Genomic DNA, 12,002 nt, shown 5'->3' on the forward strand with positions numbered 1-12,002 from the left:
CTTTGGAAAAATCTGCATATGAAAGAATTGCTTTGGTTAAAGCCTTGCTATAGAGGTGGAAAATTAGAGTGGTGTCTGAGTTGCAGCTCAACTCTCCAATTACATGCCCCCCTGTGTTAATTTTCCTCTAGTAAGGGAAGCAGGACCTTTTGTTTTCTAGTCATTAATAGCCTCCTGATGAACCAACCATTTCACCTTTTACACCTGCCAGAGTGGCACAGATGGCAGCCTTTTTCTCCAGAGGGTCTTGTAGTACACTTGACTTTCTCTAAGGGATCAGTTTCCCTCTAGTAAATGAACATGTTTACAGCAAAACCAACTCCAGTGCTAAAATATAAAAAAGGAAAATGACTCAATCCATCAATTAGATTTCTAGCCAACTTTTAAAGGCAAAAGCCTTCACAAAGCAGATTACAACTTACTTGTTGTATGTTGTACATCCAACACATGGATAATTAAAACAACAAACAAGAAAGTAGCAATGAAAACTTCAGTCAAAAGCATGCTGCTCTAAATTTAACCAAATGTAGAGTGGAATAAATAAGCCTTTAAAATCCTCCTAAAGGCCAGCAAAGTAGTGATCATCGGAAGGGGGCAAGCACACTTCACAGGAAATGACATTTCAGAGTAGGTTGGCAACCCAAAGGAGGTTGTTTGTGCAATTTTTTTAAAAAAAACAAACCCAAAAATATATTGTTATGAGTTTGTGGGTACCAGACCCATTCTAACCCATGGACCCAGCCAGTGTTAAAATGTAAGCTAGGCTGGCTTCCTGTGTTCAGGTAATTGCCTGGGTGAAAGGTCATTAAGAAAACAAAGAAAAAGTGATCTGCTATTAAGAGAGCAGAAGAGTCAGGGCTCTGTGCCAGATGTCAAATATATGGGGCATCTCTTCCAGCTCTTAGATAGTTAGAAGGACAAAGCCAGAGTCGAGAATTTAGGAGTTGGCTGTGATGTGATTGAGGAGTAAAGCTGCAGGCTAGAAAGCCAGAGGAGGCAGAACATGATGATTGAATTCTGCTTGAATCCAAGGCTGTGGCTGTGAAAGAAACAAGACCCTCTTGGGGTGCTGATGCTGTGAACCCCAGGTTGCATATATATGCGTAAATAAACCATAGATACCCAAAGACTCCACAGTCTCTGCAGTATCTCATATCTCCAAAGGAAAAATGAACTCTGGGTAAGCACCTAGACACCCTGGAAACTTGCACCGATTGGAGACTGGGTGGCGTGCAATGCCATTTTGGTTACTGGTGATGATCCATTTAATGAGAATGAGTCAATAAGCAGGCTTGGGGGAACCTTTAGCCCTCCAGGTGTTGTTCGAACACAATTCCCATGACTATTTGTTATGCTTGTTGGGGCTGATGGAAGTTGTGTTTGACAACATCTGTGGAGGGCACATCCCTGCTCTAAAGCAAGTTGGGGGGGGACGCATTGTGACATTGCTTTCTTGGCTGAAGTTGTAGGATAAAATACATTTTACATATGTGCAGCTACTGAGTGAGCAATTTCTTTTAAATTAAATTCTGTGAGGAGGAACAGATGCCATAATCAAGTGAAGCTACTGAAATGGACTGAAAATATATCTGCATTGAGCCCTAATAGTGCAATTGACTCCACTTGCACTAATTTGTTTCTTCCATGCTCCTTTCACATTTTTGAGCACAAATGCAAAGACCAGTAGAAAAGCAGTGAGGATGATTCCGAACAAGTTACGTGTGCTTAGGTGTGTTAACTTGCACATTATTAGTTGTCTAGTTTATTTACAGGAAGGGCTATTTACAGGAAGGATGGGGAATTGGATCCAGGCAGTGGATCCTTATATCCACCCCCTGTCAACATTGATGCATGGGCAGGAACATCTATCTGTCAATCACCTGATGTGATAATGATGACAGGTGACTAACACCTGTCAACATTCAAAGGAGGTTGCAGCAACTGCTGGTCAATGGTTACAGCCACCTTCTTTAAAGATGTGCTTTCTGTGCTCATTGGAGCTGGCAGCATGCCTTCAAAAGATGCTTTCTATATCTGCCAGTCAGCTGATTTGTCCTTATGAGGATATCTGCAGAGGAGGAAATGCTTCTAAAAGTGGAGCATCTTCCCATCTGCAGATAAAGCAGTTTGGGTTCAATGCACTTTCTCAGTAACAGCAGGAAGACTGCATGGCCATAACCCATTTTGTTATGGAGTGCAAATCTCAAATACAGTGGTACCTCGGGTTAAGTACTTAATTCGTTCTGGAGGTCCGTTCTTAACCTGAAACTGTTCTTAACCTGAAGCACCATTTTAGTTAAAGGGGCCTCCCGCTGCCGCTGCACCGCCGGAGCACAATTTCTGTTCTCATCCTGAAGCAAAGTTCTTAACCCAAGGTACTATTTCTGGGTTAGCGGAGTCTGTAACCTGAAGCGTATGTAACCTGAGGTACCACTGTATAACGCATCCTCTTGTAGGCATCATAATGAATGCGAGATGTTTATTAAAAGTTCAAGAAATTTGTACAGTAGTAGTCCTGCGATGACCTGCTTTAGGTCAGGCTGTGACCCACCAGCTGAAGACTAATATACGACTATGAGTTGAATTGGAGTGGAATTTAGCAACAGTAACAAATAAACCCCAAAACTACAGCTCTGGGTAGTTGAACTGGGATATGCCTTTTTAGAATTAAGAGAGCAAAAGATACAATTTAAAGAAAAGGTGAGCACAGCAGGGAATAGATGGTGCGGAATTTTGCATGTTGAAGGTGATGAAAAAGAAGAATTGTAATGACAAAGCCAAGTAGTTTCACAAGCTGGTTAGTAAATTGCTGTTCTTTTGCCTCTGTTCCCATATAATCATTTTCTACTGTGGGAGTGCTTGCCTGCAGTAATTTCCTGGCATGGAAATCACGCAGTTGTGCTTTATATGCATGTCTGCTCAGCAAACCAGGAACTCAGTCATGGCTCATTATATCCACACCTGACTCAAGCAAAGATACATCAGATTAGCAGCAGTGTTGTAGATAGGGCACTAGAGTTGGATTGAGAGACATGGGTTCATGTTTTGTTTAAGTATTCCCGGTGACTGTAGTCCTGTTGTTCTAGGCCCCAGTTCTCCATGTGTAGATTGTGGAACACTGAGGCATTGGACACCATCGCAGTGGGGATAAATAACATCAAACAAACTTTTAAGGGTTATTCACATAGTTACCCTCATTACCTGCGTTGAGAGCAGCATGGCCTCTATGGGAGTCCTCCTGGGCTTGTCATAGTCCTGAATGCAAAGTACTAAATGAATACCTGATTTAAATCTAAGTGGCTCCAGCTTCTCTCCTGTATATCAACAATAGTTCTGGCACTCAATTTTTAATAATAGCTGAGGCATCCAATTTAGATTTCTGGGGAAATGTTTCCAAAAGTCGTAATTGCTTTTAAATGTCAGCAAACTGATCCTGAAGTAGAAATTCAATATGTTTTTATAAATAATCCCAGATGAGGGCAAATGTTTAAAAGCATCACTGCCTTCTTTTATTGCATTGCCATTGCTTGTTAACGTTAGAAACTAATAGTAACAAGAGAGCCAGACACAGCCCTAGTTTTCACAAACATCTGAGGAGGAGGTAAACCTGTTTCTTGACTGTGCCATTGCAGACAGCAGGAAGTTATGTCAGAGAAATAGATTCCAGCCTTGCCTTCTTCCTGCTTTGCTAGTTTTCTGTAGCCAAGGAACAAACCTCAATTATACTATAACTGATCTATCAGAATATTAGTATTGTTCCAGTTGTTTATTCAGTTGACAACACTTGTTGTAATTCAGTATTATTTAAGATACTGAATGAAACCTCTAATTCCATCAGCAGTGTCTCTTGGCTTCTGTCTGTGCCAGAGTATTTCAGTCTCAACCAAAAAAAGTTTAGTTATTTAGTATACTCAGGATGTAGGCTGACTTACTATAATAAACCAGTTGTTTTCCCAACAACGTATCTTAAGCTGTGTACATATTAATGGCTTAAAAGGCAGCTTAGGTCATTCTTTTTCTCAATTCAGGTTGAGGTTGTTTGGCAGCAAATGCTTTAAAATGTTGTATTTCATAAGAAATGACAAGATGGATACGGATTGTGACTGGGTTGTGTTTACACAGCTTCCCAAACCAGTGGTGGAAGCACACTGGATGCAGGGTGAACTGGAGTGTGTACACAGCCCTTACTAAAGAGTCAGAATCAGTACTGATTTGAATGCTTTAAGGGTGCCACCCAGTGGCTGTTCAGCAAACTTCCCTGACTATATTTTTTAAAAAAAAACACACACACATTAATCCTGTAATTCTGCTCTTTCTAATAACTCTCTTCAATCTGTGTCCCTCATAGTGATAACAATATGAATAAAAATATTTCAGGTCAGATTTCCTAAATGAAGGGTGGGTGGATGAAGGAATAATTAAAACATGCAGCTCTGTTAAGATTTATTGATTAAATATTTTTTATCTCCTCTTAGCTCCTCTCCTTAGCTTTCAACGCAACTTACAAATTCTACTTCATAAATCATACTGTAAATCATAAATAATAAACTACTCACAAACAAATTAAACCGCGCAAGTACATAGCAGTAAAAATAGCAGTACTAACAGCTTCGACCAGTTGATGTTGACCAGTTTGCCAAGCCTGGGCACACAGGGTGGATTTAGCCTTGTATCTGAATTATAGTAAAATCTATGAAGCTAGTGCGAAAAGGTGCAGAAGAGCCTAACCTGCCCAAATCAAGAGAAGTATTGCTGTTATTGGTTTTCCTATGCCTTTGGTGTTCTGTTCTTTCACAAAATGTTTTGAGAGCCCACAAAGGTCCTTTCTCAACCCTGAAAATGTTCACAGGAGAACCTCTGGTGCAGTCCTAACAGATCATTCAACAGCTTTGTTTGCTGGTCATGTTAAACCATAATTAATGTTTTGTTTTTACTGTGAAGGTAGCTCCTTCTTGCTAGCGTACTGGAGGAACATGTCACAATCCCTGGTTTAGCATTACGTATATCTGAACTGGGTATCACTCCAAACAAACCACAATTTGCTGCCACATTTTGTTATTGGTTTCCAAATCTTGGTTTGTTTGCACAAACATTTAAATTGTATTAGTTCTGACGTGGCAATTTCACATATATTCATCTGCAGAAATCATGTAACAGCCATTTCTTTGTTGCAAAATTCTAGTACATTCTGCAGAAATTTCCCTTACTCTGTTTTAACAAATATGTTGAAAATGGGGGGGGGGGACCATATTAAAGAGAAAGCCACTTGCACAGCCTTTGGCTTAATGTTTTAAGTAAGTGATTCTATGTAAATTAGAATCTTCGTACATTTTTCCATTGCCATTGATCTGTCCTACGCTAATACCATTCTGTAATCTGTCACTGCAGGTTAGGTGATTCATTTGGTCATTTCTTGTAATCAGTAGAGTGAGAAGGTGATATTCAATGTGAAGCTGCTGCAGAGGCTGAAAAATGCAGTTACTGTAGGTTTTATTTTACAGCACAGCCTGAGAAAACTGTTCCCAGGATGCACTTGGGCTATTGTTTTAACAACCCGTCGCCCCTTGGAACTTGCTGCTGTTTTCAAGATTAATGACTTTGGAATTCAGCATTTGCAGAGAGCAAGGGTGAAGTTTAAGTCTGCAGAGCTGCACTGCCTTCTAAATGAATCAGACAAAGAACACATATATCTTCCTGTTGTGTCATAGCGAAAGGGTGGTAGATGCAAACTGGTCAGAAGCCAGTAGCCTATCTACATTTGGCACCAGAGTTTATCTTCAGATAAATACATTCAGCATACATTTTTAGAATTAGATCTAAAATGTCTGTCTCAAGAAGAGCAGCCATGTTAGTCTGTTGCTGCAAAAATTAACAAAGAGTCTTATGGCACCTTAATGACTTATACATTTATTGTGACACATTTATTGTTATTACTCTTCATGGACTAGAGTCACAACCCTGTAGAAATGTATGTTTGGTTCTTCTTTGTATTAAAAATACTTTTTAAAGAACACTTTTTTAAAAAGACACTGGCTTGCTACCCTACCATAATATGGAAACATGAAGGAGAGCAGACTTGTCAGGACTGAATAAGTGGCCAATGTTATTCCCTGTTGGGATTTTTGTGTGTGTGTGTGCGTAAGTATACTATTTCAAAACTGCAAGTGAAACATTTCAGACTTGGGAGAGTAGCAAAAGCTTAATTACAACTGGGAGACGGAAACATCTGACACAATCATTAGGAATCCTCTGAATCAAGCCCTTGGAATTATAGGTGTCTAGGTCTGAAGGTATTGAATGGTTGGTTTTTATATTTGTTTGGGTTGTGGAGCTATAGAGGAAGTCAGAGGATATTGTTTACTTTCATCTGTAGTCACTTTTTATATCAGTATAACTTGCTTGACATAAAAGAATCAGCTTGCAAAGTGGAATTGCTTTTGGGAATCAGGTTTATCCCAGGTTGCTGCCAACTTCCGTAGTACAAAAATGACACCTCATTTTTGCAGATTAATCACACTCTACCTTGTAGTCCTGCATCCTGCCCCACCCTTCCACATATTCACGACCATGCTACTTTCTCTTAAATCATACTGTTTAGTAACAGTGAAGCCTTTCTGGAATAGCAGGTATTCTTGAGGAAGTGGTAAAAATCTGCAACTGCTTCTCTAGTGGCATAGCGTCGGTTGTCAGCACCCGGGGAAAGGCAAGTAATTTGTGCCCCCTAACCCGTGGATTTGCGCCCCCTAACCCGTGGATTTGCGCCCCCTAACTCTAACCCTCAGATGTTGCGCCCGGTGCGGCCAGCCCCCCCTGCACCCCCCACGCTACGCCACTGTGCTTCTCTATATCTGACGTCAGGCAGAATGTTAGCTGCATTTTGTGACTTTGTGTTAGCTTTAGAATGAATTATGATGCTTGCATCAGAATGTATGACCAGCTATACTGAAGCAGCAGGGGGTTCTTTCCTGCAGTCACTCTTAAAAGTAGAAATAGAAATAAGGCTTGATAGAGGAATGTTACCAGTGTGGCAGCCCCATGGAAATTCTCCCATAGTGTTTATGTACAATCCCTGGCTGTGTTCACACGTAATGATAAGCCAAACCATGATGATGAGTCAATGCTTGAACTCCTAAGATTTGGCTACAGCTTGTGGTTGAGGAGGGAGCTTAACCATGAGACCAGGTTCTCTCTACATGCTAAGCCAAACCATGGTTTAGCTGCCACATTGCACTGAGCTAAAAGGACCAAGGAGGAGCAAAGCAGGGTTTAAGCAGCTCTTTGGGAGCAAGCAAGTTTGCATGATTCCAGTACCGGTAAGTCATAGTTTGGCTTACCACGTCACAGAAGCCAGACCATTATTTAACCCAGTGATGTGGCTTCATGCTTTTGTGAGTTTTCCTATCAGTGGCAGTAGAGGCATAAACAATGATGGTACTGCAACTTTTAGTGAACATATTTAAATGCTACAGAGAACAAAAACTTGCCACAGGGATTGCATGTCTCACAGCAAGTCTATGACAGGTATAATGCCTCCCACTGGAAGCAGTTAGCATGAACAAATATAGCAAATTCCTGATAATGAAGATTGGTCTGGAAATCACTCAAATATAATCCTAATTTACCTACTTCAGTGTGGCTAATTCCTGTGATAGTGCCAGTGAATTTGTGGATTCTGTGGGTCTGAAAACCATAAGCCTAAAATAAACATTTTATGCAGGTCTTCTGTTTTACTGACTGTATCTTCCGTGTACAACCAATATAAGTGCTGTAAATGTAGCAGTTGCAGTTTTAGAGTTTTTCCATAGGATTTTGTTTGCAGGACAAACAGCTTGCTAGCTTGTACATATTGCCTGTGTGATACAGAAGTACATGCAACGTGATTTGTTAAAGCTAAAGTATTGACTGGATTTAGATCTTATCCTTTATTAAATCATTACAAAGAGTTGAGCACAGGTAAAAGATCTTGCAGATTCAGAATTTACTTAACCTTTATGTTCATTTCTATGAAGATTAATTTTATTGATAATTAGGGCTAGTGTGTAAACCAGTGTGATTCCCTTTATTTTTAGTATGATGTTTGGCACAAGAAAGACAGCTTCATCTTCTTGTGCACATCTGATTGAGCAATCAATATCTGTGCTAATTATCACTTTTGAAGATAGCTTGTTAGATCAGACTTTCTGTGAGAATGTGTGCATGGCAAACGTGCAGAGAAATAATTGATTCACTTTTCAAAGACAACTAACCAGCAACTGTATGTCAATTTAATCTTTAGCCTGACTTTGAATTTCTTAAAGGATGATGGTAAAAAACCAGAACATGCAGAGCTCCCAGACAGCTTTCAATCTCCATTTGCGGGAAGTAATTTTTTAGAAGACAAAAGGGGGAAAAAAGTGAAATCAATCTTTTCTATGAGAAAAACCATATGCAGCATGAAACCTGCTGCTTTTAGTTGAGTGATGACATGCTGATGCCAAGAAAAAAATGAATGTGAAGTTGTGAATGAGTTAAACAGCATATATATTACCAAATACAGTGGTACCTCGGGTTAAGTACTTAATTCGTTCCGGAGGTCCGTACTTAACCTGAAACCGTTCTTAACCTGAAGCACCACTTTAGCTAATGGGGCTCCTGCTGCCGACGCGCCGACGGATCACGATTTCTGTTCTCATCTTGAAGCAAAGTTCTTAACCTTAAGCACTATTTCTGGGTTAGCAGAGTCTGTAACCTGAAGCGTATGTAACCTGAAGTGTATGTAACCCGAGGTACCACTGTGCGATCTTGTAAAAGACTACAAGCCTGGAATGTGGTCTAAGAACACATGATACATCCAATTTGCTGAAGCTAAGCAGGTCCAGGTTTGGTCAGTGCCTGGATGAGAGACCTTGGGTTCCATGATGGAAGGCAGGCAGGCAGGCTTTACATATGCTTGGAAGAGTGCTCTTCCTTCCTTTTTCCTGCTGAAGCTATGAAGGAAACAATGAGAGATGCTGTTGTGGCGTAATGTTTTGCACTCTCTCCACCTAAATTCATGTGTAAATATGTGTCAATAAACCATATTTCTTAAAGACACTACAGTCTCTGCTGTACCTCCTTCCAAAGGAACACAAGCCCTGGTAAAGTGCCAAGACCCCTGTAATCTTACTACCACTCTGCTGAGATTGGGGTGGCCTGTAACAATGTGTTGAATTTGTTGAATAATAACTATTGACCCTGTGGATGTTTAACATCGTAACAAAGTAGTTATGAATACAGAGGACTGGAATCAATGAAACAGTTCTGCTAGTGGGAGCCAGTGCAATGAGTCCCACTAGTGCAAAAGAATGTTCCCTCCCCTGTCCTCCCCCTGCACCCCGCAAATCTGCCTGGGGTGGATCAGGAGAACCCCCAGAGCAGTGCATGGGGTGGCGGGGGGATGGAGAGGAGATAAGAGATTATCTGTCTGGCAAGCAGAAATGCTTGCACTGACAGAACAATCATAATAGCGTGCCAATGTAGATTGTAGCATTTGCATTTTAAAAGGGCATTCTTAGAAGCATTGGATGATGCTAAACAATGTATTTTGTAAACAAATACTAAATGCCTTTTGCTATATTTGTAATATTTAAAAGCACACTAGAATAGCATTTCATTTGTTTTAATTCTTTCCTTTTTCGCATTCACACACTTCAGATTTTTCATTCTCCTATTTTAAACTAGTTCTTAGCTTCCCTTCCTTTTCTTTACACACAGGTTGTCTCAATCACAAAACCAACATCTAACAAATAATTGTCTGGGTGTGTTTTAATTTCTGATTATTTCTAGCAATGGTATTCAGTGCATTACTAGTAAAACACCTACAGAGAAAGTATTTGATAGACTATTATTGTCTTATTTATCTGTTTCTCACTCTCCTTGAAGATTCATTAGCTCTTCTGGTGGAAAGTTGTAGGGAAAACATGGAACTTTCGCAGTTGAGAAACACTGCTTACTGTTCATTTGTAGTTCAGGATATTAAATGAGAAATCCCTTGAGAAAATACTGCAATCAATTCAAGAAAAGTGAAACAAAATAGCCAAAAAGGGCATCTGTTTTATTCATGGTATGGCTATTATAAATATATATCCCAATCATTCTGTGCTTCAGCTTGTTGTGCTTCTCTTCTTAGTACATAGAAGAAAAAGGGCAAGTGATGGCATATAACTAGAGATAACACTAGACAGGAGAAACAAACAAAACTCAACATAATGCTTAATGGCAATTATGAACCACAACTAAGCAGCAACTTTCATGGTTGTTTGATGCTTCTAGGGGAACATGCTGATATTTTGGGATAAACCACTGTAGCCTTTAATTTTCAGTTTTGTTTTATTTCCTGATATAGTGTAATATTTGATTCAAAAAGTTTGAAAAATGTGGGCTCACTGGAAAAAGCGGGTGCTTTTCTCTTCTCTCAAAAGTGACATCTCATAAGCCATATCAGAGTATCAGTAAATTTCTCATGATCAACAAAGTCAGCCATACAAAATATGCCATGTTTCTAAGGCATTGCCCATTTATGTGTGTGTGTCCTTTCTCTCTTATCCAGGATGGAGTTTCAGCATGGGATCTGCTTACCAGTTTCACAGCTGGCGAGTGTTTGTTATTATGTGTGCTCTGCCCTGTGTTTCCGCTGTGGTGGCACTTACTTTCATGCCAGAAAGTCCAAGGTTCTTGCTTGAGGTAAAATGCCTATATTATTAAATAACGTGAGTTTACCTGGGGCTTCAGGTCAGACATGGAGACTCTGCTGTCTAGACGACCACTAAGATAAATCAGACTCATGGGGACTGGGGCAGGGTCTTTTCATCAGTGGTGACCCCCACATCTTTGAAACCCCTTCCCTGGAGAGCGTTTGGTCCCTCCTTGGTGGTTTTCAAAAGAACTTTAAAGGCATGGTTCCACAAAACTTTATGGATTTTTTAAAACTGTAATTTTCTTGGTTCTAAATCTTGTTTTGTAAACTGCCTTCTGAAGGTGTGGCTCTAAAAGATGGGATAAAAAATAACTGAAAAGATAAAATAACTTTATGTATAACAGAAAAGTTCTAACTCCTTGATCTGCTGGCTGGAGGGAGTTAGGTGCTTCTTTGCCTTTTAGGAAGTCCTGTATACTGTGAAAGGCCCACCTATGCCCACAGAAAGCTCTGAAGACAAAGATATTTTGCTAGCAGTGCTCTCACTTGCAGTAGCCTGTGTTAGGCCAGAAGAAGGTAGAGAGACCCCAGCATTGGGACCACCACCTGTGCAAGTCGGAACTAACACCCCCCCCCCCGCATTTGAACCAATGGGAGGAGTTTTTTTAAAGATCCCTCAAAGTCCCCCAAAGTCAAACCAGTAGGACTTGGGAAGTGGCAGCTGATCTGCCATTTCACACATGTGACAAGCACTCAATATACCACACCACACAGTTGAAAATCAGCTAAAAAGGGAAGCAGCTGGTGAATTCTGGGACTACAGAAGGTATGGTTATCAGTTTTTCCAAGGGAATAATGGTAGTGAGTGAGGCAGGAAAGGTCAATTGCTTAGCTATCAATGCATTATTATAACTTCTCAGCAATTTCAGTTCTCACACATTACTCTTCAATTTATATTTTAATATATATGTGTTCCTTTACCAAATGTGTTCATATCTGTAGGTTGGGAAACATGATGAAGCTTGGATGATTCTCAAACAAATTCATGATACAAACATGAGAGCTCGTGGTCAGCCTGAAAAGGTTTTCACAGTAAGTTTTTATTTGCACCATTATGCCTCATTAGCCCAACATCACTTAAAATTTAGATGGATATCATTACTGGGAAGTATGGAAAGTCTCCCTTTTTCCTTAAGGTAAACAAGACAATTAAGAATATCTATCACAGGTGGATAGATATGGAAAACATTTACTGGATTAAGGGTCTGTTTTAAAAGTTAAGGTTACTAATGCTATGTAAATGTGAGGGCAAAGGCAAAGGACCCCTGGATGGTTAAATTAAGTCAAA

The 12,002-nt window shown here is 40.1% G+C and overlaps 1 protein-coding gene across 1 annotated transcript in view; it reads left to right on the plus strand.

The window, feature by feature from the left end:
* The window catches only part of SV2C (synaptic vesicle glycoprotein 2C), a 98,932-nt gene that overhangs the window by 58,557 nt on the left and 28,373 nt on the right, over nucleotides 1-12,002 (plus strand). The window contains exons 5-6 of the mRNA XM_083703206.1: nucleotides 10,568-10,701; nucleotides 11,657-11,746. Of these exons, the coding sequence (XP_083559332.1) occupies nucleotides 10,568-10,701; nucleotides 11,657-11,746 (224 nt within the window). The remainder of the gene's footprint in view (nucleotides 1-10,567; nucleotides 10,702-11,656; nucleotides 11,747-12,002) is intronic.

This window comes from Podarcis gaigeae, assembly GCF_964106915.1.
Source record: "Podarcis gaigeae genome assembly, chromosome: 11".
Classification (NCBI taxonomy): domain Eukaryota; kingdom Metazoa; phylum Chordata; class Lepidosauria; order Squamata; family Lacertidae; genus Podarcis; species Podarcis gaigeae.